This window comes from Cupressus sempervirens, chromosome 11 (assembly GCF_028749045.1).
Source record: "Cupressus sempervirens isolate cs-2001-9-10 chromosome 11, ASM2874904v1, whole genome shotgun sequence".
Taxonomy (NCBI): Eukaryota; Viridiplantae; Streptophyta; class Pinopsida; order Cupressales; family Cupressaceae; genus Cupressus; species Cupressus sempervirens.
This window is the reverse complement of record NC_143128.1, coordinates 541,402,168-541,430,044: the sequence shown is the minus strand read 5'-3', so window position 1 is coordinate 541,430,044 and position 27,877 is coordinate 541,402,168. Positions and strand designations below refer to the sequence as shown.

Here is a 27,877-nt window from a genome sequence, read left to right as displayed (position 1 = left end):
TCCGCTATCTGTCTCTCCGGAAGCATCCAGTCCACGGAGTACTTTCTTGTGGTCTGCTGCTGATCATCCTGTATCCAAGTGTCGCCAAAAGAATATGGGAGGCTCCCCGTCTGCCAACTTGCCCCTTGGAGGAGCCTTAAAATCATCTAGTGGAATCTGGCTAGCTGCAGCCTCCAGAAACAGCCCGATGACATGGTGCAGAATAAAAAATGTTCGCTGCTGAAGGGTCATAAATTCCTCCATCCTGTCAGCCAGGACTGAGGCCCAATCATATACCACTCTCTGCATGATACCATTCATAAACACAACCTGCGGCAATGCTATCTCTGAAGCTCGAGTGGCACCTGTCAACCTGCTCTTGATGACGTCCATGATACACCACCAATGACCCTCCCGAATAAAGTCCTTGCGAAGCCCTCGGCACTTTGTCCCCTGAACCGCTACCTCCCTCTCCACGGGTGTAAAATCCCGGCACACTAGATCTATCCAATGCTCCTTTTGTTCCCGTGAGAGTTTATGGTTCTTGATCTCCACTTTCTTACCATCGAGGCCAAGGATGCCAAAAACCCTAGTAAAACCTCTAGGTTTAAAGGACACCATCATCTGCTGCTTCTTGTAGAGGAATGTACTTGTTCTGCTCTGCGAGCTATGTCTTTATCATGGTGCGCAATACTGACTCAAACAAACGGATGGAGAAAATGGGAAGCTGGATGGCCCAATGTACCTGTGCCCGCATCAGAATCTTCTTAATTTGGTCTGGCTCCGGGGTTTCCCGCCACCACCTTTGGCATTCACTGCCACTAAGACTCTCGAACTAGACGGTGAGATAAGTAAGTTCCTCCTTGGTCTTCTTCTTCTTGCTACTAGAACTCGAGGGGCCTGCAACACAAATCCCCAATGCCAAAACTCTTGAGCTTTTTTCCATATTTGCCACTAGCTGACTCTTCCACTGCTTCCATTTGCCTGCCGATTCCATACCAAAGTAGCTTCGTCCTTGCCTTTATAGATATGCCGATGTCTATGTCTTAATGTGTGTAGCGACAAGCTTGCATCTCCGCGGAAAAGAGTGAATGCACGGGAGAAGGCTCGTGGAAAACCTCTTATGGCCGAGAAAGATAGTTCGGTGTAGCCAGGATGGTTTCTGGAAAGAGAAAAAGAGTCCGCAGGGTGCTGAATTTGGCCTCCGGAATGGCAGTACTAACGCATCCAGCACCAAAAGTGGTGGTTCGGCAACTTATCCTTTTTTCTGGCAGCTATAATTTCCCTTGTGATTGAACCCTCCCTAACTCAGCGTTTTTGCCCCAATCAAGAGTCGACATTGTTTTGCTGGCGCAGCTCTTCCGCAACCGTCAAAATTATCTTCTCCAACCCGCTCAAATCGTGGATAGAGGATTTCCAAGCGGAATCCCCTCGGCGTTATGGCTGCAGAACAGCTCCAACTACGACCTCAGAACTTCAAATGTCTCAGCATCGCGTCAACACCACCCAAATTGAATGCCGCGAGCAAGGAAATGAAGGGCAAAAGTGAGGTACATGTTGTATCGATCCTCCTGATTGCAAGAGCTGTAGGATACATTGAAATAGAAGGCAAGCCGTCCGCTGTTATCATCAATTACCCGCGGAACATGATAGCACTGGTCAAACTGAACAAGTGCAGATTAATAATGCCAAGTCGAACTACCAACTGTTCAAGTTAAAATGGCTGCTTACTCCATACATATGAGGCAAAAGTGATTACAACAGCTCCCTTCTAAATGCAGGCTCTCCAAAGTCATTCATAGCTTCAGCAAATTAAACCGTAGGCCTTGGAATTAAATCACCAATACTCCAGGCAAATCACAAGGCATGTAATCCTTAATGCAGGCCCCAAGTCATGTCAAAACGTACGTGCAATTCTACCCTGATTTCATAAAAGCTGCTGCAAAACTATGAAGACCGGCTTCCCACGGCAGTTTATGTATATCCCGCGGAAAAAAGTCCCCCGCAGAGAAGTCTTCCGACGGCACGACCGACTGGAGGAGGGGATTGACGTCCAGCGAAGAAGTTAGAAAATTTAGAGCCCACGGACAGGCTGCCCGTGGGGCTTTTCATTTACCTGCGGACAGACTGTCCGCGAGGCCTTTGCCTTTCCCACCCGCAGACAGACTACTGCCCGCAGGCTTTTCATTTACCCGCGGGCAAACTGTCCATGGGGCCCTTGCCTTTCCTACCCGCGGACAGACTGCTGCACGCGGGCTTTTCAGTCTGTCCACGGGGCCCCTTTTTTTTCAAATTTTTTTTTTTTTTTTAAAATATATAAATAAATAACAGAGGTACCTCCAATTGGCGTCGCCGCATCACAATCCTTTAATGACGTCGACGGAGGATTCATGTGAGCACTGGGTGATGAGGACATCCTTCTTGCTCAGTATATTTTCAGTTTGGATCTGTTAAACGCCTGAGCCATCTCCTGTCTGTCCAAGGTCGCCAGTTTGATTGCTCCATTGTCGCCAACCTCCCAGATCTGGTATGGTCCAACCCACCGCACCTTAAATTTTCCCGGCTTCATTTCATTGCGACCATCATACTTCAATACTAACTGTCTCGACTGGAATCTGCTATGTTTCAAATGCTTATCATGCCAGACCTTGCGTCTTTTCTGTGCCACTTACATCGCCCACTGTGCCAACAATCGCTTCTCCTCCAACTTATTCAGATTGTTTAATCACTATTGTAAGCTTTCGTCGTCATCCAGCTTGTTTTCCAACGCTATTCGCAGACTCGAGATCATGAATTTTGCTGGGACTACCGCTTCCTGTCCAAACATTAACTGGAATGGTGTGTGCCCTATCGTCACTTTGTAAGCCGTGCGGTAAGCCCATAGGGTGGCAGGTAAGTTTTTCTCCCAATCAGCACCTTCAACCGCACAAGATTTGTAGATGATGGATACTAAGATTTTATTGGTGGCCTTCGCTTGTCCATTTGCTCTTGGATAGTACGGACTCGACAGTGAATGATAAATCTTAAACTGAGTGGTGAGCAGTCGAATAACATGATTAACAAAATGACCTCCCCTATCACTTGTTAATTGTAACGGGATTCCATACCTAGTAATGATATGTTCATAAATAAATTTCGCAGTGCTGACGGCCAAGTTATCTGGTAACGCACGTGCCTCCACCCACTTGGTCAGGTACTTCGTTGCAACAATGATGTACTGGCACCGTCGAGTCTTACTCACCCTCAATGGTCCAATTAAATCTAATCCCCATCTCTCAAAAAGTTCCTGCGCATGTGAGGGGTAAAGTGGCATGAAATCTCTCTTCAGCAGCTTCCCGGCCCGCTGGCAAGTGTCACATCCGACAACCCATTCCCACGCGTCATTGTACACCGTCAGCCACCAGAGACCTGCGAGCAATATCTTCCGTGCAGTGGTGTCGGGCCCCATGTGCCCTCTCGCGGGACCCTCATGTGCTTCTTTTAACACCTGCGGTATTTCCTCTTCCAACACACACCGCCGAAGAATATGATCCGGCCCCATTTTGTAGAGCAATCTATTGATTAATTGAAACATGCGACTCCTGATTATCAACTTGCGCCTATCATTTGGTGACATCCCAGTGGGAAACTGTCCTGTTGACAAGTACTCGCCAATACTCCTGTACCATTCCAGCAGTACCCCAATCTGAAACAGTTGCGCGCCAGGGAAGTCGTCATTCACACCCTCCGCTAGTTCCCCTATTTTGATCCGCGACAGGTGGTCGGCACTGACATGTTTCTTTCTTGGCCGGACAATGTTTTTGAAGGTAAATTCCTACAACTGGAGTAGCCATCTGTTGATCCTCCCTTGGATGACAGGTTTATTAATCATGTACAACAAGGCCTGGTGATCAACATAGAACACGAACGGTGTAGCAAGCAAATAATTACGAAATTTTTGCAGAGCATAGACCATTCCCAACGCTTCTCTTTCAGTCGTGTTGTAGTTCTACTCGGCCTTTGATAGCAACCGGCTGGAAAAGTATATCGGGTGATCTAGTCTGTGGTTACCAATCTGTGCCAGGGTCGTGCCGATCGCATAGTTGGAGGCATCCACATGAACATGAAACTCTTTATTCCAGTCCGGATATGCCAAGATGGGTGTCGTAGCCAGTCGTACCTTTAGCCCTTCAAATGCCTCGTCGTGCTCTTTATCCCATCTAAATGATTCTTTCTTGCAGGTTAACTTATCTAACGGTTGGGACACCTTGGCAAAAATTTTAATAAATCTCCTGTAATAACCTATATGCCAGAGAAAAGATTTTACCTCTGTCACATTAGTAGATGGCTACATTTCAAGAATGACTCTCACCTTGTCGGGATCCGTCTTTAATCCTTCCTTACAGACAATGTGTCCAAGCAGTCTTCCGTGCGGAACCATGAATATGCACTTCTTGGGATTGAATGCTAGCCGGGCTCTACGACATCTCTCCATACATTCACCAAGTGCTACCAAGTGTCCGTCCTCCGTGCTAAATATTGACCAATCATCCAAGAAGGCTTTGAAGTTTCCCACAGACATCCTGTCAAAGATATGCAGTATAATCCGCTGGAATGTGGCCGGCGCGTTACACAACCCAAATGGCATCCGGTTGTATGCGTAGACCCCATCTTCGATGACAAACGTTGTCTTCAACTTATCCTCCTCCGCTATAGAAATCTGATTGTATCCGGAGAACCCGTCCATAAAGGAGTAGATTTCATGTCCTGCGACCTCCTCCAGAATGCTATCTGTGAATGGAATCGGAAAAGGGTCCTTGATCGTTACTACATTCAAGCATCTGAAATCGACGCATATCCGGATCTGAGTAGTATTCTTCTTCAATGAGATGACTATCGGCGACACCCATTCGCTGGTCTGTACCTTGAAGATAATGCCAGCTTCCAGCATCCGGTTGATTTCCTCCATAACCCGTGCCACATAGCTCTTGTTCATCCTGTAGGGTCACTTTCGTACAAGTACAGCTCCCTCCACCAGTGGGATGCGGTGCACACACAATTCCGGCAGTACTCCCTTGAGGTCCTTGTATGTCCATGCAAACATATCTTTGTACTCCAGAAATATCTTAAATGTCGTGGCCTTAAGTACTGGATCCCAATTATCTCCGACCAATATGTTCTTCGGCTCTGCCTCGTCCCCCAAATTCATCATTTGCAGTGTAGCTTCATTATACTTGATTGTCTCCCCTTCACTGAATGCATGGGCGGGTGTAACATCCAACGGTGCCACCCCCTCCTGTACTTCACTAAACTCCTTCGGATATTTGTTCTCAATCGACAGAACATTGCAGCTGTGAAATAATTCATAGTCCTCCATTTTCCAGTGGTAGAGACCGTTGACGGAATCCAAGTCATCATCCGTTGATTCCCCGTCCAATCGGAGGACGCCTCCTAATCCGGTTCCATCCGTTGTCTACCTTCATCCTCCTCTCCCTCAGAATCTGATGACAAAGCCTCTTCCCCTACCATTTGGGTATGGAGATCAATGACGAATCGGGGACCGTTACTTTCCAGTGATAAGGTGTTCTTCTTCCAATCGTGTTGGGCTCTTGCTTCGATAAGCCACCCACAGCCCAGGATGGCGTCATACCCTTTCCTCTTCAACGGAATCACCACGAAATCCATCAGGAACGGCTGAGTGCCAATGGTTACCGGCTGTTCCATGAGAATACCCAGCGGTTTAATGCCATGTTGATCGGCTGTCAGCAGCTGAAATCTCAGAGGCCTCAATGTCAGCTATCCAAGTTTCCTCCAAGTTTCTTCTGGCAATACATTTACACTGGACCCTCCATCAACTATTGTGTCTGTGAGAACATGTTTGATCTTCTCCTCCTACATCAATTTCCTTTTCCTTCCCTCGACTTGGTTCTCCTGGTGACTTTTCCTTCCCTTGACTTGATTGTCCTACAATATTTGAAAGAGCAAATCGAAGTTGAGGCATGGTGAGAAGCAAACCATTTACCTTTACTCGCACCTCCGTTTGCAAAATTTGCCGTACTATGTTTTGTTCTGCGGAATTCCTCACTGAAGTGTCGGCGGTGTCCGAAGGTGTTGCTGCTTGGGATACTTTTCCAACCTCCGCCCGTGCTTTCGCAAATTTCCTCTTTTCTTCGGCGGGGTCCGGGTATTCTTTTGCTTGTTGCCGTGTAATTGCCAGAACTTCTTCCTCATCTGCCCTAGCAGTGATCAAGTTCACTCCGGATTTTGGACACTTTGAGTCGTCGTGATCGCCAGGTCTGCACCATCGGCACAATAGTTGAGGTGTATTCGCTGTTGGACACTCCCGCGCAAAATGCCCCCACAAGTTACATGCGTGGCACTGAATAATTGGCCGTCCTCTTGCATCATACTGGATCCAGCTTCTGCTCGTATTGGTATTGTTATTGTTGTTATTGTTTTATCCACGCCGATTATTCCTGTATCCTCCGGATGTAGCACCGGTGGTATTCGTGTTTCCACTACTACCTGACAGGGAAGCCTCTTGTGTGAGAAGCACTTGTGAAGATCCTCTTGTCTTCATGTTAAAGGGGCAGTCTTTTGTCGAATGGCCCATGATCTGACAAATGTCACAAAATTGGTTCTTTGGACACGATCCTTTAGTATGACCGTCGGTCTTACACTCCGTGCACCACAGTTCACTGCCTTTTGGCTCCTTCTGCATGTTTTTAAACTCCTTCATCATGCGAACCATATCCTTCTGTAGGGCACGAACCTTCTTGCTGCTGCCTTCGTCATCGCTGCTATCATCTCCGGCAGGCTCGTCGTCATCAGAATCAGAGGAGCTAGTTTTCTTCTTCTTTGTCTTCTGCTCACTTTCAAGGTCCAGTGCTCTATTATATGCGTCCGTATATGACGACGGTGGCACAATTTTCATTTTTCTCCGCAACTTCGAGTGTAGGTCGTCTACGAACCATCTTTTCTGCAATCCGTTCGCTGGCTTGCTTTTCATTTTGTTTATTAAGTCTTTTAATCTCCTAGCGTAGACGCAAACAGTTTCGTGCTTCCCCTATTTGGTATTGAAAATCTCTGCTACGATTTCATTATCATCCCGCAAGAGTTTAAATTCCACCAGGAACTCCTTTTTAATGTTATCCCAGCTATTTAGCTTTTGTGGATCTGTATCCGAAAACCAATCAATTGCCACACCTCATAGGGTTGCTGAAAATTGCCTGACCCATTCGTTGGCATCTGTGATTCCATTTGCCTGCCAAATCGTCACATGTCTTACAATGTCGAATGGGGTCGGCTGTACCATCGCCCTCAAACTTCGGCAGCTTTTCTTTGGGTCCCGCCATCACAACTGAATTTGGTAGAGAGGCGTTACTGGGTCCTGCAACACTGGCGCTATTTACTCCAACACTGGAGGTCTGAACTCCCACACCAGAGGTCTGCACTCCCACACCGACGGTCTGAACTCCTACATCGGAGGTTTGCACTCTGACACCGGTGATCTAAACTCCCACACCGAAGGTCTCAACAGCTGCGAACCTTGGTGAAGAAGAAGGATCTTCTGAAGTTGTTTCCCATGGAAGTGTATCCCGGACGAAGAGGTCACTCCACGCTCGTGCTCCCTCGGCCCTGCGAGCCGTGCGAGTTGATGCTCTTCCGTCTGAATTTTCTTCCCTCGGCGAACACAAATTCAAGAACTCCTCCCGTGCTTCTTCCACCAATTCCACCCGATGCCGAGTCTCCTCCAACAATTCTTGGGAGCTCCGGTTTCTGTCGGCAATCTTCTGAAATCTCCGTCGGCGTTCGGCTTGCTATGCCAGAATTAAATTCTCTTGCGCAGTACAGATTCCATCTTTTTCCTTGACCTTATTCTGATCCTTGTTAAGCTGATTTGGCATTAATCTTCATTCCTCCCACCTTCTAGATTCATAAGGCAATGGCGCCAAATGTTTACCGTACGGGTAAAGAAATCAACGCATACAGACAATGGAACAGAATAGCAGAATTATATTCGCATATGCCAAACATACATTATGCTTCATAAGATTCATTCCTAGAAGATCCTTTACAATGATCCCAAACGGGATATAAATACTATCCTCCGAACCTTCCCGAAGGAGTCCGTCGGCCACAAACATTATATCCGCTACAAACTATTTACCCGTCGACTACAAAATACAAAACATCGACGACAATCATTCCGTCGACTCGGGACCATCCAGTCGGCTGACACTCCCCAAGAGCTTTCTAGAGAGTTTTGTTCAACTTTTTTACAATGTGCCTAGTACACGGTGACCTCATGGAAAGTTGATCGGTCAGTTACCAATCAGGTCAACTTGGACCCTGTTGCTTTTTTCAGGAAAAGCGATTTTTGGGTTTCATTCGCTTCACCATTTCATTTGGGAAACCTCAATAAGATTTTCAAAAATAGGCTTGGATTCGTGCTTTTTGGAGCTTAAATACATCTTCTACTATGCATTTCAAGGTGACCCTTTCTCTGTTGGGTCTTTGCCAATCTAATTTGGATATAAAGAGGGATTGTATATGGGGATTATCTCCTTTCGTTTACATATTGTTTTTGAATGTTTTAGTGGCGTAAAGTGGAAGTCTACATCTTATTAAAGCATCTCCCTTTTACCCCTAAATAGTTATAACTGGAACTATATGATCTTTCACAGCATCTACTAAGATTTTCATCGCTTTATTATTGTTTTTCATCCCTTGATGTTTTTCTCTCTCTTCATTAGGAACGGATGGTTCCTTTTCCACAAAGGATTCTAACTCATGTTCTTTTAGGGCAATCATTATTCTAAATTTCCAAGATACAAAGTTTGATGCTCCTTCAAATCTAACACCGTTCACCATTTTATATATTTAGGAAATTTGATAGATTCTAAATGCAGTTTTAGATCTTTAAATAAATCTGATATGGATCTTCTTTAACTTGGCTATGATACCATGTTAAATTTGAATCAGATCTAGATAGCAAGGAACTTTAAATTTATTTCATGTTATTATCTTGATCACAATGTCTCAAATGTTGCCACCAATATTGTGTTGCAGAACTAGAATGTGAGATTAAAAGTTATTTAAGTATAGTAATATTTATCACTTGAATAAGTATTGCTATTGTTGTATCTTGTATTTACACATGTATCTCTGTGTTTTCCAAGAGAGAAGTTGTTTGATATTTATATGTCTCACATTGGATATGGCTCATCTAGACATGTCCCTATGTGGATGTAGGGATATACCTCTACATGAGGCATGTCTCACACAACTTGATTGACGCTTTATAACAAATACAATTTGAGAGAAATCGCAGACTTATGTGATGCTTATTATGCTTCTGTTTCAAATCATTTACTGCTGTGGTAATCGCAGTCCAATAACAATACATGGAAATAGGAATAAGCATCAATTAAGGTAGTTAATATCAAAATAATGATCTTAATATGCAGATTTCATCGATTTCACAGAATCGATTATCAGAGATTATATTACTCAAAATAACTTGATATTTAATATCAGTTTAAGTTGTATGAAATGATAAGTAATTATTTAATAACAATATACGTATTTGTACATATGTATATTTAAATGTATATGTGTGTGTGTGTGTGTGTAATATTAAGTGTGTTATATCAATATTTATTATTCATATATCATATCAACAATACTCATAATAACTTTGAGTAGAATACAAATGATAGATAATGAATTGCTTCAAGGTTGAGTTTGTCAATTTGACCAATGCTACCCAATCATTAACATTTATTAGTAGAAACATATAGATGATGCAAAATTATTATACTACCCTTGTTTATACTAAGTTTCTGACTCAAATGTATAAGACATCTTGTCATATCTTATCATATAAAATTAAAATGCATTTGGATAATTTGGTTCTATCTAGTTGTTTAAATGTATCTGTTCTCATCCTCATTGAAGATGTGTTATTTTGGTGGGTTTTGTTAAAAAACAATTGTCACTTTGTTTATCTCCACTTTTTATTTTGTCACTTATAATTGAAATTTTATACTTCTCCACCCTAATCATCATTCCAATTATTGATCTGCATATCTTTCATGTGAGTCCACTGGATTAGTGAACCACAATTGGCAATACTCATAAGTGGGTTCATTGAGGTTTTTAATGGACACACCTTATACCATTTCTTATTTAGATTTTTTTTTAAGGTGAACTTGATCTTTCTACAACATCCTTATTGTGGAACATTGTTTCCAAGGTGAATTTGATCTTTTTTGTAATCTTATTATAGGTGTGAGTTTAATTATTGCATAGAAAACAGATACAGTGAACTTGATCTTTCTACAACATCCTTATTATGGAACATTGTTCCAAGGTGAATTTGATCTTTTTGTAATCTTATTATAGGTGTGAGTTTAATTATTGCATAGAAAACTGATCATTCATATGTCATTAAACTCTTCAACATCTTAAATTGACATCTTTAATTGTGACTAACTAAACTTTACCAAGGTTAATAATTATATGAAATAACACTAGCAAAAAACAAGAAAAAATGTGTATGTCCCCATTTTTAGCAAGTTCCTACAGTTGGCTAGGTCAGTTAACCATCACGACCCTCGTGAGATGACACTGGGATTAGAGGGTCTCAGTTGTGTGGTTATAGACTTTCCAATAGCCTATGGTGTGTTTTGGCTCCATTTGAGAGACTATTTATAGTAAGTCAATCTATTGGTTCCGATGAGCTTAGTTGAGTTAGAAGAGTTGAGTGATTCTCTTCGTTTTTATTTCGGGCTTTTGGTTTGGGCTCCAAGAATCTTGGAGGGAGCGTCTATTTATAGTAAGTCACCTCGTTAAGTTCATTCATCGTCTTTCATCATCAGGATCAATTTGGTGTTGTCAGATTTCAATTTGGATGCGTCTTCAGTTGTCTTTGCAAGATGGGTGAATTATTATTATTATTCATCTAAATACGTTGAGGTTGTTATTTTTGTTGGTGTTGTTGGTTGGTCACCTCAGTATCATAGCTTGTTGGAATCAGGACAAAAAAAATTAAATCATGGGAACAAGAAACAGTGACCTTGTGTTAAAATATTAAGTTATGGTGGAAATGGTCATTTTTCAAGCCAAAAACAATTTATAAATTATATTAATGGCACTTTATTATATTTTAATGTTGTGTAAGTGGAGTTCTTTTGGGAAACTAGTGCCATTTGGAGATTATAAATATGAGGATTTTTGATGAGAGAAGCATCTAATTATTTGTTTATCTCTTTGCTTGTTGTCGTTGTGACAATTCTGAGTCTGTGGTTTTGTGCCCTTGCTGAAGTATAAGGGTTAGATTTTGAGTTTACCTTGCAATTTTCTATTGAGGTAAACCAAATTGTAATTGCTTCTCTACTGTATCTAGTGTTATTGAGAACTTGAGTGAACAAGTGCCAAAGACTGGATTCTGGAGAATGAATTGAAGGCTGAATTCTTAATTCTATGCTTCTACGTCCTAGCTGGGAGTTCTATTTGAATGTTACAAGGTTGTCATTTCACAATAGGGCAGCAGTTTATCAATTGCAGGGTCATGTTCACCTTAGGAGGGTTTGTGCGACATTTTTGAGGGGTCGTGTTACAATTTTCAAGAGTTGCGTTCAATTTATATGGCCTGCGATATATATTATTGGGGCTGTTGTAGATTCACATTGGATTGCAAATTAAAATACAAAGCCTATCTCTATTTCCAGGTTCTTGGCATTTTTAAATATTATTGTTGTTACTATTTATTTGAAATATTGTTGGTAGTGAATTAAAGCTGCAACAAATCCTCTATCTTTCATAATTATATAATTGCACAGTTCGTAGGGCAGAATGTTGTCTTTCATACAAACTTCTTAGTATTAAATTGATCTGAAATAGTAAGTGCCCAATTGCATTCTCTAGTGTAATTTAGAAAATCAAATTATCAAATTTGCAGCAATAATAGTAAAGACTGTCAAATGTTTGATGAAATGTTAGACTATTGATTAGCAAAGGAAAATTGATGATTGTTAAGGATATAGCTAGATGGGGTTATTACAGTGGTCTCAGAGTGGTTTTGTATCATCCTGTGGGGGTAGGAAAGTTAGTTTATATTCAGATTTGTTGTTGCATTTGCATTTTCTAGCCATGCACAGATATAGGACTAGCAGTTTTAAAAGTCAATGGAGGAATGAGGAAGTTAGCGCAAAAATGAATGTTTTGCGAAGGAGTATGGAGAAACTTAAGCTTCATAAACAGAGGTTGACGGAGAGCTTGTCGGATCCAAAGACAGTTGAGAGGGTAGCAAGGTATATGGTTTTCGCCTTAAGACCGACATCAAGGTTGCAAAGAAGGAAGCTTGAGTTTTCCCGGACAGGTGTCCATGATGCAGATGTACTAATATTTAGTACGGTACCTGCTAGTCATATTCGTAGTGTTGATGATGGACTTATTTCACAAGGACATGTGGATATGTCAATGCCCTAGGTGGATAGTAGCACTAAGCTTTAGCAAGTTAAGGCTCCCAGAGTAATCACTACAGTTAGTTCAAAGGCAGTTGATGTTGTAGTTGTCATTGACTGTTCAGACTCTCCTAAGGAGGGAGTTGTTATTGGAGACTTATATGCCAATCGTAGTGTTACTCTAGTGTAGGAAGCAGTTGGTTCGTTAGGTGGGACCAAGGCATGTATGGAGTCACCCAAGTGTGATGTTGGTGATATGGGTGTTACAATGAAGTCATGGAATGTGGATGTAGATAGTATGGACACATCTAATTATCCATTTGATGATGCTATGTGTTGCACTAGGTATGATATCCCTTGCCAAGTATCAACTAATAACTCTAAGGAGGCTTTGGATGGGTCCTAGGATCGGTGTTTACAAGCTTTTACGATTGAGGTGGAAGCTAAGGCATGCAAGGAAATTGATATTGTGAGGGCTTCCATTTCTTCAAATGAGGTGTTGGTTAAGGTATCGAGTAGTTGTATCTTGGATGCAGAGTTGTGTGAGGACGATAGCACACATGCGGTGAGTGATCTTGTGGTGGTCAGTTCTGATTCAATTTCCTATCACAGTGCAATAAGTGAAACAGAGAACTTGCATAGGAGTCAGGGGTCACAGAGGCATCATGTGACCAGTCAGCTGAAGGTGAGTGATAGTGACATTTCTTCAGCTCTTGAGCATTATGATGTTATTTGTCAGATGCTAGCTACATCTAGTTGGGTTGCTCCTATGTCAAATGAGCACAATAATAGTAGTCTTTCCCCAGCAGAGATTCATGTTATTTGAGAAGCTGTTAGGATCTTGAAGCATAGTCACTCTCAGTTAGTTGCTAATAGGGATTACTTTTTGGAGTGGGGTAGCACTTGTTATGAGACTTTGTTAGGGAAAGAGGAGGAGGTGCTTGAGCTTACCCAGGAGCTTGAGGTGATTGTGGACTCTCTCTAATATACTTAGTTGGCTCTTAAGGAGTCACAGTCATAGTTGGATGAGGTTGTTGTGGGGTTAGAACAGGTACAATTGACACAAGCCCTAGACCCTATTTAGTTACATATTGTGGTTGGTGGTTAGTTTGCTTCCACATTTGGGGATGAGGGATGTGATAATGTGGTCGACACATCTGTCTAGGATATGGGTGTAGTAGGTACAAATGAGGTAACAATATTAGTGGAGTCGAACTCTCATGATGATTTTCTTCCTTCTGCTGGAAGTGAATCTATTTCTTCATCTCATAGAGTTAATAGCATTGGACAGTTGGCAATGCCACATTTTCAGAGGGATAAACTGTGGGTTGCAGGGAAGTAGGTTGATGTTTCCATGCATAATTGCTACTGGACAGAGTCTTTCACGGAGTATCTTTTGGACAATTTGGATGTGCTAGAAGATTCATAAAGAGTGTTTGAGGGTACTCCCATCTGAGACTCTCGTGCTATTCAAAGGTTGGTGAGAAAGATTGTAGAGACTCTATCTACTATGCTTCCCCACAGGGATTTCGAGGTTGGGTTTGCTGAGGGGATTGCCTAGGATCCTGCTCGACCGGTAGTTCAGAGTCAGAGATTGGAGTCATCTTCTAATTCCCAAACTGATACTATTGAGCCCTTAACAAGGATTGGGATTTTTTATCAGCATTACACTGTGATGAGTGTCATCACTTTTCATTTGACCCATAGGTAGAGCATTTGTTTTTGCATCATTGTGGGTTGTGTCCAGTTTCATACCATCCATTATGGGATGGGTTAGCACCATCTTTTGCAGTTGAGATCGATAGCTGCAAGTTAGACCCCTTGTAGTATCCACACACCTAGGACAGTTTGGCAGAGGTTGGAGTTTGTGGTAGTGTTTCAGTTACCTATGGTTGTTACCATCTCCACAGTGCAGTTGGGTGTGAGTATCAGTTTGATAGGGACTCAGGTGTGGACAGAGTTGGTATTTCAATTGGATTGAGTTCCGATGGGTTGTTTTCACCATCAACGTCTACAGTTAGGTTCCAGATGATTCTTTCATTGATATCAATTATTGGGGTGATGATGCTACAGGATTTGCCTGTACACTGTAGGGATAGTACGCAGTTCTACCCTTGGGATCCAGGTGGACTATGACATTCATTTGTTCTGGGATTGCTTGGGAACAAGCAATCTTAGGGAGGGAGGACTGTAATGTCCCCATTTTTAGCAGGTTCCTACAGTTGGCTAGGTCAATTCACCATCGCGAACCTCATGAGCTGACAATAGGATTTAAGGGTCTCAGTTGTGTGGTTAAAGGCTTTCTAGTAGCCTATGGTGTGTTTTGGCTCCATTTGAGGGACTTACTATTTATAGTAAGTCAATCCATTGGTTCCGATGAGCTCAATTGAGTTGGAAGAGTTGAGTGATGCTTTCAATTTTTATTTTAGTTTTCTAGTTTGGGCTCCAAGAATCTTGGAGGGAGCGTCTTTTTATAGTAAGTCACCCCATCAGGATCACTTTGGTATTGTCAAATTCCGATTCTAATGCTTCTTCAATTGTTTTTGCAAGATGGGTGAATTATTATTATTATTTATCTAAATACGCTAAGGTTGCTATTTTTGTTAGTGTTGTTAGTTGGTCACCTCAATATCATAGCTCATTGGAACTGGGATGAAATTTTTTTAAATCATAGGAACAAGAAACAGTAACCTTGCTGTCAAAATATTAAATTATGGTGGAAAAGGCCATTTTTGGAGCCAAAAGCAATTAATAAATTATATTAATGGCACTTTATTATATATTTTAATGTTGCATAAGTGGATTTCTTTTGGGAAGCTGGTAGATTATAAATATGAGGACATTTGATGAGAAAATCATCCAATTATTTGTTTATCTTTTTGCTTGTCTTTGTGACAATTCTAAGTTTGTGGTTTTGTGCCCTTGCTGAAGTATAAGGGTTAGATTTTGAGTTTATCTTGCAATTTGTTGCTGAGATAAAGCAGATTGTAATTGCTTCTCTACTATATCTACTGTTATTGAGAAGTTGATTGAACAAGTGCTAAAGATTGGACTATGGACAACAAATTGAAGGCTGAATTATTAATTTTATACTTTTAAGTCCTGATTTGGAGTTCAATTTGAGTGTTACAGGGCTGCCATTTATCAATTGCGGGGTCATGTTCACATTAGGAGGGTTTGTGTGACATTTCTGAGGGGTCGTGTTACAATTTTCAAGAGCTGCATTCAATTTATATGGCCTGTGATATATATTATTAGAGCTGTTGTAGATTCACATTGGACTGCAAATTAAAAGTCAAAGTCAGTCTATATTTCTAGGTTCTTGGCATTTTAAAATATTATTACTACTACCATTTGTTTGAAACATTGTCGTTAATAAATTAAAGCTGCAGCAAATCCCCTATCTTTCATAATAATATAATAATTGCGCAGTTCGTAGGGCAGAAAGTTGGCATTCATACAAACTTCTTAGTATTAAATTGATCTGAAATTGTAAGTGTCCAATTTCATTCTCTAGTGTAATTTAGAAAATCAGATTATCAAATTTGTAACAATAACAGTAAAGACTGCCAAATGTTTGACAAAATGTTAGACTATTGATTAGCAAAGGAAAATTGATGATTGTTAAGGATATAGCCAGTTGGGGTTGTTACAAAATGTCTACCAAGATGTTCATATGTTAAATAATATCAGGACTGCATTTTCATCTGAATATTGTTTCTTCTTTTTTACATATTTTCAAGACTAATCATAAATTATATGTTAAACAAAGCATTCTGTAATGCAAAAATCCATTTTATCTCCATTCTATGATTGTTTCCCACATTTCCTGTTTGTCCTTTATATCCACCACTTTAAGATTCATATTTTTGTCTATATGCATTAGTGGAGGTCATCAAGATAACTGTATGTATTCCATTTTCATTGCTACAAACAGTGGGTTTTGTTAGTTTGAGAAAATCTATGTCAATGCGACTTATGGTCTGAGAACCTTTTGTTTTGGTTGAAGGCAATCAAGGCTACTGTATCAAAGACTAATCGCAGTTAATGAACGAATCAAGGAATATTCTTTTCTTCAACAGCACAGAAAAACAAAGGAAATCTCAATAGCTGCAGCCAATGCACGTTCTGCTTTGCATAGAATAGTAAGAAATTTTCGTGAAAGTGGAAGTGGAACTTCACTTGCTGCAGCTAGCTCTGCAGAAAGTGCAAAAATGGAAGTTCCTGTTGAATCTTCTATGGATTACAAGCCAGGTAAAAACATAAACTATAACTGCATGCATGAAATAAAGTGATTTTTAGTTGATGTTGAGATCATCCTTGAGCAAATTAGTTGAGGAATAGAGAAAATTAGAATGGAAAATTAAGGCCTAGATGCAGAAGGTTACTCTACTTAAATCATTTTAAAATTCAAGCTTCAGGGTAATTCTTCAATTTGTTTATACATTTGTCTGCACTCTCTTCTCAGTAAATTTAATGGAAGGAGCATGTGTAGTAAAATTCTCTAAACTGTATATGTGTTATTGAAATGAACATATTGAGGTCTAATTGTGAAAAATGACATGAGAAATAGTTGTATGCAGTTTTTGTTGAAAAGTTAAATTTCAACTTTGGGTTGTCTTGTTACAGCATCTTATGATAGATATATTTTTAAAAGCAACCTTATACCTACAAATTGGAAATCTCCTGCACAGAATTCAAGGCATTTAGAGTTTTTCACTCAAGGATGATTGTCTGGTTTTTCCTAAGGAGATATTAACTTTGTGCTTACGTTTTCATATCAAATTTATAACATGTTGATGGAATTATTGTCATTGATGACAAAGGTGCGAAGAAGAATCGTCATTGATGGTTATATGGATATTAATGATATACTATGATGATGATACAATAGTTACTTCATTGTATGTTTGTAACATGAAAAGAAATATCATATATATGAAAAGATGCATGGAAAGAAATAGGGGAGATTAATATTGCCTATAGTATATGAAGAATATCATTATGATAAAGATGTTAGAAGTGAAATATATAACCTTGTTTTGGAAAGAAAGTAGCAAGTACACTGACTAAATACTGATCTTGAATAAGTCTTAGAAAGCAAATACATACATTGCTTAAAGTGAAGAGTTTCCATCAGTCTGTGAACACATATGGAGGGACTGAACAGTAATGTTGAAGAACCAAAGAACTTAGTACACAATGATCAGATTTACCAATCAGCTATCAAATACATACATAATCACTGGTTTGAACATGTTGGTCCATGATATCCTATATCAAAGATTATAGCAGTAGTGTAGCACAAGAGGTCAGACCTATGTTGTTGACACTGTCAATAAAGATAAGACTAAATGAAATGGTGTCAAACAGTTCCAGTTTAAAATAGAAGTGTTTGCAATATATCAATGAAGGCAGCATTTATTCAAATAAAAATAAATGAATTGTATCGTGCATTTTTTGTCTGAATCAAAATGTAAGCAGAGATAAAACTAACAAATATGAATGTACAGAGCGAACAAGCAGAACATTATGACCCTGTTACAATCAAGTGCAATAAATAGATGGATGGCAGCAGGACAAATAAGTTATTAAATACAATAATGATCACAGATGGCATCAGCAAATAGTCAAATATGTAAGAGATGATTTTCTTGTCAGCATACAGGAATCACAAGAAACAAAACAAGCAAGGGTTGTGGTCAAAAAAACCATCGAGAGTCCCCACAAATGAGGGCATTGACAATCAACATGGTCAAAGAAATAATCAATCTTATAAAATGATAGAATACAGATGGCAGCGTCAGGGATGTGTGGAATTTGCAGCACAAAATTTATATCTGATAGAATACAGATGGCAGCGTCAGGGATGTGTGGAATATGCAGCACAAAATTTATATCTGAAGTTTTCAATTGATACATTCTACATGCAGGATGAAGATGTGTTTTGTTGAAGGAGATATATGTGACTCCAGCGATGGTCTTTGTATAGTGATAGAGATGGAATAGACGAGTTCTCAAAAAGCTATGTTTTTGGAGAATAAAATATATACATGCCGTTTGTGATAGAAAATACCTTTATGCAGTGACATGTATGATGAATCAAACAGTGGCAAAGGCTTGATAATTATTGAATTCAAAGACAACGTCACACCTGAACAGTGCAGTCTGTCTTATTTAGGAAAGACACAATGGCAATGGCAAGTTTATTATCACTGCAATTATAACTGTTAATAGACAGACCCTGATATAGGATACAGTACGTGTGTTTGACAGAACAATTGGAATATAACAATGATACACTATACAAAGATAATAATGCAGTTGATGTAAACCTGAAGTGGAGATTTGTCCCATGTTCACCTAATGAAGGAGCAAAGACATGTCCATAGTGTTGGGTGGATATTTTGCAACCGACAGTTTTGGGTAAAAATCTAGTCGCAAAATAGAATGACCAGCCACAGCATGTGAGACAGTCTCACTCCTATCTTAAAGAGAAGGCTTCCCCTTCTCACTGTTCCTTGGATCAACTCAAGGTAAAAGAAGTCGAGAGATCTTATAAATAGGGTGTTACTAATATCCTTTCTTCTTAACTTTCAAGAATCCTTTCTTCTTAACTTTCAAGAAAGGATCCACTTACTCGTAGAACTAATAATGGGCAAGGTAAATCCCTAACTACACTTCTATCAAGCGCTGGAAATAGTGATACCGATAAATCTTCACTAACTCAAAGGCTAGCTAAAAACATACCAGTTTGGCTCTAAGTTTGATCGTACTTCTATATTAAAAAAAAATTTAAAAACTTTACAATTAGGGCACAAAGACTCCTAAAAGTAAGAATATTACTATTTTGCGAATTAAGAAGAAAATATAAGCTACAGAGAAAGCTTCTAGCTATACACTTTCACAATTGCTCCCGGTCAAAGCTTTGACTTCAATTGTTTCTTAACTCTTTTCAATTCAATTCACTAGAACAATTACCAATAACACAAGACAATATGAATCAAAGACAACTTGGATGAATCATAGACAAAGCTTACAATTCACTCAAATCACAATCTTACTTAATCAAAGTTAAGTCTCAAATGCTCCTTTGTATTCACTTTCTCACAAAATAGTGTTTACATGCTAGCACAATTTCTCTACAGTTCTCTTGCATAAAAGATAATGATAATTTTACAATGAGGGGGCACTCCTTTATATAGGCAAAGAAGTTGAGAAAAAGGTGGAGGAAAAAGTGGGAACAACTCAACTAACTTTGACCTAGTCTAACTACAAAAAATAAAGGGTTACATGCAACTCGCATTACATATTTTACACACACATGCAACTCACATTACATGTTATTACACATCTTCTTGTAATACATTCTCTTCAGTTACAAACATGAAAGAAGAAGACGGAAAAGAGTTGAAACAGTCCTGAAGGACCTTGTACTTGACGATGCAATCCCGGATGATCACAAGATCAAAAGTTCATGTACTTTGTACTGCTACATTCACCTTGATAACCATGGTGTTATGTCTTTTGATAGCTTGATGTGATTAAACTTTTCTCGTTCAATTTGTCATGAATTCTCCTTTGTAAATCAACACAAACTGGAGTCTCTAACACTTTGAAAACTTTCTTGACGATATCCGGATGTACACTCGGAACAACTTTCCATCAGCACCTTTAACTCTTATTTTTTTAATTTTAATTAAAGTGCTTGGCGCATGGGAATGCGTGCAAATAGAGGTTGCTGATTTTCAAATGTGACTTAGGGTCTTCAAGACGTCATTGCACGAAAAATGATTACATGTAAATGCAACATGTAATGAGGAATGGAAAGTGAGATGATATGCAAATGTAGATGGAGGATGAGCTTTTACATGTAAGTGCAAATGGAAGATGAGGTGCAAAGCATGGAAAAATGTGGAAAATGGAAAAGTATGTATTTGCTCATGGAGGTGTGAATGCATATGAAGAGGCAAAATGGAAGCAAAAAATGGGATTACATGCATATGCGGATGGTGAATGAGATGAAAAACATGTAATCACATTTGTCGGATGAGATGTGAAGTGTTGTGGCATAGAAGAATATGATGATGCATTCGTATGAAATGGAAAGTGGAGTGAAGTGAAATCTGCTCAAGTTCTTGAAAAAGAACTTGCAATTTCTTCCAAATGGAGAAAAACCAAAATGCAAACAAGCAAAACACAAAAACAAACACATGCCTTTGGGAAAAAAACTCAAACATGTCAAGATACAATGCACTTCAACATACAATTTTGAATTTAGAGTTTGGAAAAATTCCAAAAGTGTGAAAATAAGAGTTTTCATCATTTTTAAACGAAAAATGCACTTTTCATAGCATATATATGGACAAATGGCAATCATCAAGCAATAATATGCATGGAAATAGCAAGATAAGCATGAATTGATGAGCAAGTTAGAAAAAGTCCACTTACATGAAGATTAAGTGCCAAAAATGAAGAAGAAAGAGCCAAAATAGCAAGTTTTATAGACCTAAGACCAATTCTCTCTTAAATCGGGATTTTCAAACAACCTTTTGACTTTTTCCGCACTTGCATGTAATGGACAGTCAATGGTCGAATTTGACATGAAAGTGCCAAATAAATGGTCTCCAAAGACAATATCATGAATTTAAAACTCAAAAACAATCCCTCTTGATCAAAGGTATGGGCTGAAAATGCATTTTTTTGAGTTTTTTGAACAAAAACATGACTTTTTTATTTAAAAATCCGGGCCGTTTTTGCAAAAACGTGACCAAAAAATGCATGTTTCTGAGTCATTCTTGACTTGTGAATGCAAAAACGACTTCCCCAAATGCATATACATGGATCAAAATGCAAAAAAGTGGCTTCAAAACACATAAAAGTGGATTAAAACCCCAATTTTTCAGGTATTTTAAGAAAAAACGTGATTCATCATGAAAGTTCCAAAAATGTTTTTGAGGCAAATGAATCCATTTTAGAAGCAAGAAAACTCATTTCCATGCAAAAACATTTCAAATGGAACAAATCCCATACAAATTGATTGAATGAGCAAAAATGAAGAAATTTGGAGTTCTTTTTCAAAAACGTGCCTTAGATTTGGAGATTTGAACACTTTTTTGGGCTCAATAAACTGATTTTTAATGGGGGCAAAATGATCACCACTCCAAAACACCTTGAATGCAAGTGATTTCATCCAAATCCATGGAGAAAATCTCTAGTTATGATCAAAATCGGAGGTTTTTGGAGCAAGAACATATTTTCTTCACAAAATAGGACATATTCATGCTCATTACATATTTTAAAACATGTTGGAAGGCAAAGTCAGACCTTTTAGAGTCCATTGCATGTTTTAAAATATGTCTTTATACATAATCTCACTTTTTGAAGCTCATTGCATATTTTAAAATGTGTAAGACTCCAAAATCGGACCTTTTGGAGTCACTTACATGTTTTAAAAACATGTCTTACCTTTTTGATGCACAAGCACAAAAACTCAACTTTTCATGTCATTGCATCAAAAAGGTCCACTTTTACAAGCTTTTGATGTAATGGCATGAAAAATGTCCTCAAAGTGAGTTTTTGTATGCAATATCATGAAAAGTTTCCACTTTTCATAGTTTTTTACATGTGTATACACGTAAAAAGTCCACTTTAAGGCTTTTAAGTTATATATTTCACTTAAATTTATAAAAATGTCATCAATATGGGTCAAAAATAACATTTATGCATCATATTATTCAATATAATACATAAACATTATGTTAAAGTGACATTTAGATAAGTATTTGATTTTAAAATCAAAAATTTAAAATGTAACTACATAGTTCTATAGTCACTTTAAGTGAAAAATTAAAAAGTAACTCAACTTAAAATTATAACATAATTTGCACTATAGTCACTTTAAGTTATAAATTAAAAGATAAAGTAACTAAAAAACATCACAAAAAGTGAGTAAAATGTTATATTTTTAAAAAAGTGAATGTCAAAATGAAAATATAACATCATTTTTTTAATTCGTGTTGTTGCACCTAAAATGTCCACTATTGAAGCACTAAAATGATCATATCTCTTGATTGACAACTCTGATTGACATTTAGGTTAGACCGAAACGAAGGGGAAAACGAAAGGCATGACATCAGCAAATCCAAAGGACTAAAAACAAGCAAATGCAAATTCAAAAGAAAAAACAGATTGTGAAAGCTTCAAAAATCAAGCAAAGGCTCGACAAAAAACAAAACGAAAAAGACTTGACAAAGGCCTTCAGTAAAATACTTTGATATTTGAATTGAAATGGATCGATCGATCAACATTAAGCAATTGAATATCAAATTCAAACTTAGAGAAATGCGAAACTAGCGTGAAAAAGTTTTGTGTTGTTACCAACATTTTGTGGTGACAAAATGCAGGACAACAAATAGAATGAAATGCCATAACATACACATATTCGTGTCTTTATGGACTATGTCAGATTGTAGACAAAGCTCGATGAAACATAAGCACCAACAGATTCATTAGACAGGGATTAAGAAACATTAGATAATCAATTACAAATAGAATGCAAATATCTATCAAGTTTGTTATTGAAAACAACAGGTAGAAGAATAATTGACTCACTAAGCGGCAACCTTAATAAAAGATATCATAAACAAGTGATATTTTTAATATCTTAAATAAAAAGGTATGATAATTTAATGAGGAGGTGTGATTAAGAAATGTGGTAATATGGATGGTATCAACAGTTGTCTATAGAGATGTCTCTCTATCTAAATATATATATTGAGTCCAAGGGGTTTAGCTTGGTTAAAGCAATGAGTTCTCATTGTGGACACCTTGGTTCAAATCCCAAGAGGGACATCTTTATGGAATTCGAAGTTGTGACTCTTGGTCGTCTATTGGTTGTATTTGTTTCATTTGTAAGAAGTGGATTCTAAGTTGTGACTCTTGGTCTTCCAATTATTGTTTCTAGTGTGATTGTTCGAAAGGAGCTTGAGTAAGTTGTAATAGTTGCTCTTAAGGAGCACCCGATATGTAAACAATCTTAATATTATATATATTGAGAGTGTGAATAAAAACTGTGGAGAGAAAAGAAAAATACTAAGCAATATGAGAAGAGTGGAAGGGGAAATATATATAATTAGATTAAGAGTATGATATTTATAAGTATAAGACAAACATATATATGAAATGAAAAAGAATAGATATATTCATAGTTACACCACCCTGGGGGATGTGGGGATGGCAGAACGAGGGGACAGGTTTCCAAGACGAGGGGGCAAAGGGGCCTTAATTTGGGGACGGTGGGGGGACAGCTGGGGAACGGTGGCGGGGGGTAGGAGGAGGTGTGTGCATATATATATATATATATATATATATATATATATATATATATGGTACTTTAAATGCTAGTAATGAAAAGATGTATTGCAATATAAAATATAAAGATGTAAAGGAGTAAATACTTACATTGGATTGAATTGGAACATCGAACATGGAACATAAATAGTTGAATCTGCAAATAGCCAACATCGAGACATCCCCCATCCTCAGCAGAGGTGGCGGAATTTGGTGGCGCCGCTGGGGACGAGAGGACGGAGTCCCCAAGTCTCCGCGACGTGAGGCAAAAAGGGGAGGCACGTGTTGGATATATTGAAGTTCGGAAATTGTAAATGGAGCAGATTGGATTAAGGAAAAGAAAAAATATATATTCAGATTTTAATCTGATATATATAAATATAAACAAGGGAAGTGTAACAAAAGGATATATTATATATTCAGATTTATAATCTGACATATATTTATATACATATCAAAGAGACAAGTGAAGGAGTGAGGAAGTACCGACTAACTTCAAAGATTGAGGAATTTTTAAGTATCCATCATCAGTAGTAAGAGCAACAAAAAAAAAAGTGGAAGATAAGTTTCATTAACAGTGGGGGTTGGTGCTTCCAGTAGGTCGGTGCTTGTGAAGTGTGGGATTTGGAGCTTCCAATGAGTTAGTGCTCACAAACATTGGGGTTGGAGCCTCCAGTAGGTTGTAGCCTACAAATTATTGTAAAAGAACAAGTTTATATATAAAGCAATTATTTTTCCATGGTTTTCTCCTATATTGGGTTTCCACATAAACATTGTGTTATTGTGTTATGTGCATAATTGTTGATTTGAGCATTTAAAGTTATTTTGATAAAATGTTTTAAATTTGCAAATGTTTTTATTATACTGATTCGCCCCCCCTTCTTAATATAATCTTGTGCTCTTCAATTGGTGTCAGAGTTGGTTCCTTCTTTAAAGCTTAGCTGCTTGAAGGTAGATCTATTGAGCACACATGGGAAAAAAGAAAAGAAATAAAAGAATAGGAAATTCGAAGAAGTGTAATAATAGCAATGCACCAACTATTAGAGATGAAGTAATGGATAATGAATTCCTTCAAAAAGAAATCAACTATATATTCTATGATGATTGCATCAACATTATAAAATCAAATACATGCCATAATATGAATGCAAATATATCTGATGAGGCGACACTTGGAAAACACATGGCAATAGAAAGTGACGATGTGATAAATCAGGATCAGATTGTGAATGACACAAAAGAGATGATAAAAGAAGATGATGAATCAAATGCTAAAGTCCAAGATGATGGAAAACTCATAAAAGGATCCATTACATCTACAGAAGATGAAGAAGAGGCCCAAATGAAAAAGAGGATGTCGATATCATGGAAGAACTTCACTATTCTTACAAAGAAAATAGAAAGCTTAAGAAAAAGAATGCGAAACAAAAATCAGAAATCCAAGAATTGTATGAAGTCCAAAAAGAATCTGTTGTCCTACATTTTGTCACCACAAAATGCAAGTAATAGTACGAAACGTTTTCAACTTAGTTTTTCATTTCTTTGAGTTTAGTTCATTATTTAATTGGTTATTGATCAACCAATCGATTCCAATTAAAATAATATATCCTTTACTGGAGGCTTTTTAGTTTTTTTTTTTTTCGAGCCTGTGCTTGATTTTTGAAGCCTTCAACATACTTTTTCTAATTTTTGAGTGTGTGTTTGTTGGCTTTTGGTCCTTTGGTTTTACTCAAGTCATTATTTCCAGTTTTCCCTTCAATTTGATCTATCTTAGGGCTTAATCAGAGTTGGTAATCAAAAGATATGACTGTTTCCCAAAAAGTGGACCTTTTAGGTACAACTGCACGAATTAAAAATATCATGTTATATTTTTAAGTTGACTTCCACTTTTTGAAAAATATAGCATGAATTCATTTTATGTTATGTTTTTAAGTTACTTTATCATTTCATTTTTTCACTTAAAGTAACTATAGTGCACTTTATGTTATATTTTTAAGTTGAGTTGCTCTTTGATTTTTCACTCAAGTGACTATAACATTTGACGAAAAGGGGCGCCAAATAGAAATCAAGAAGGATGATAATACTATTCTTACTACCCATGAGCCAAATACTGTTGAAACTACCTTGATGATAGACATGGAGGAAAAGTATTTAGCCAGGGATACAGATTCTATTTCAAAAAAGACCCATACTGACACTGGTCATCACGAGTTGAAGAGTGCGAATGAGGAGACTTGGGTGAAGAATATCAATGGAAGGCTTTTGTTTCTTAACAAAGCAAAAATGAAGGCGGATGTGACTCTGCAGACAAATACATGGCTCTATAATGAAATTATTACCTTAAAGAAAAATGTTAAAGAGTTGCAGAAGAATTTGGATATTGAAAAAAACAAAAGAATTGAGCTTGAAGGAAAAATCGAGAACGTTACTGAGAAACTGATGGCCTATGAAGTTGGCCTAAGGCAACTAGTCAAGGAAAGAAAACAATAGGGGGACATGATCACTACCAATTTATGTGCGGCGGAGGTTAGCTTTGGAAGGAGGGGCAATAAGGAAATTATTTTTCCTATGCATGCCCAAATGTCTGGCAGTCCTAGCAAAGCACTAAAAGGGCCAATGAAGCTGCTCCTATTTCCAATGTTGAGGATTTCCTTCAAGGGGTTGCTGATACTGCCAAAGATTTGACTAAGGCTATGGAGGAGCTTGAGTGAAAGGGTTTTTTCCTGTTTTTCTTCTATTGGTATTGGTTGTTGGTCTAGGTTTCGTTTTTTGTCTTGGTCGCTAGTCTGGATTTTTGGTTTTGTATCTCTATGTTGGTTGTCTTTTACTTCTTTTTCTTTCCAACTGGTTTATGTTTGTATGCTACTATTTAGGTTCCAGATCCTTGTAAAACCTAGTTTTTTGCTGATGATATTGTAAGTTCTAGGTCCTTGTAAAACCTAGTGGACTCTATACCGTTGATCTTTTATTTTTTTGTATGGGGTTTCTGGTCCCCTCAAAACTTGTTTTTACCTTAATCCAATAACTATACAATTTGATTTAATTTTTGAGTTTTAAATCAAATCCTCTAGTAAATATTACTTTTAAAATAATATTTGCATATACTATATTAATTATATTGTAAGGGCATGAGCTCCCTTGCCATGCTTCAAAGCCGATGCTTCAAACACCATTTTCAAGACACCTCATCCAAGCTATCCCTTCTGAACTCCTTGGTTCGGTCAATCGTTCTCTATTGCTTAGTGGTTTGGGGACCTTCCCTTCTTGTCTCAGATTTGGGCCTCTGTCGAGCGCATTTAGACTTTGCTTCTAGGACGTATCATCAAATGTCACAAACTCACCCCCCATAGCATTATCTTAGCCAAGTTTTGTGCTCACCCCTTCAAACTTGTGGCCATCTTTGATTTTATCTGTTTTCTCTATTGGCTTCGTGGATTTGCGGATTCGACTGTCGGTCAACACAGATATTCTTACTTGGCATATTGTTCCTCTGTCACAGTTATGAGATCCGACACTAGCACTAGATCTCGTTGTTAGTATGCCTAGGCCACCTCTCTTTTGAGTTCGGTTGGGATCGAGATTGATTTCCTTCCTCTGCATTAATTCTCGTTGGATGCTCTGACCCACCTCCTTCCCTCACGACAAGAGTTGAATGAGCATGTCAGACTGGATATTTATAGACAATAAAGATGGCCTTCTATGCTGACATTTTCTTGAGACCCATGAAGGGGTTATTAGCCGCCCTGCCTATTTATCTGGACATTAGAGTCAGCCTTGCACTTTTCTCTGAGGTCCTTCTGAGTTGGATCCGACCATCTCTAGGTTCAGACCCACCACCATATGGATAGGGATGACTGGATCTACCAGCTGTGTACTTTAGCAGAGGTTGAGACTGAGATTCACTTTATTTTTCGTTGTTCCATCTACTACAAGCTTAGATGGAGATTCCATTGCATGTTCAGGGATTGCTTCTCTCTTATTGCATTCTTCAGTTATAGTGATCAATGATGCCTTGCACTTTATCTTAGGGAAGCCACCCAGCTTTCCGATCATACCTTACAGTCAATGTTACCTCAGTGTCATACCTCTGATCAGCT

General features: G+C 38.4%; 1 protein-coding gene across 2 annotated transcripts in view; it reads left to right on the top strand.

Annotated features, from left to right (window-relative positions):
* The window catches only part of LOC149530773 (DNA mismatch repair protein MutS, type 2), a 411,738-nt gene that overhangs the window by 356,674 nt on the left and 27,187 nt on the right, over positions 1 to 27,877 (top strand). For both annotated transcript variants that reach the window (XM_089808454.1, XM_089808455.1), the window contains exon 19: positions 16,438 to 16,682. In XM_089808454.1, coding sequence (XP_089664580.1) covers positions 16,438 to 16,682 — 245 coding nt within the window. The remainder of the gene's footprint in view (positions 1 to 16,437; positions 16,683 to 27,877) is intronic.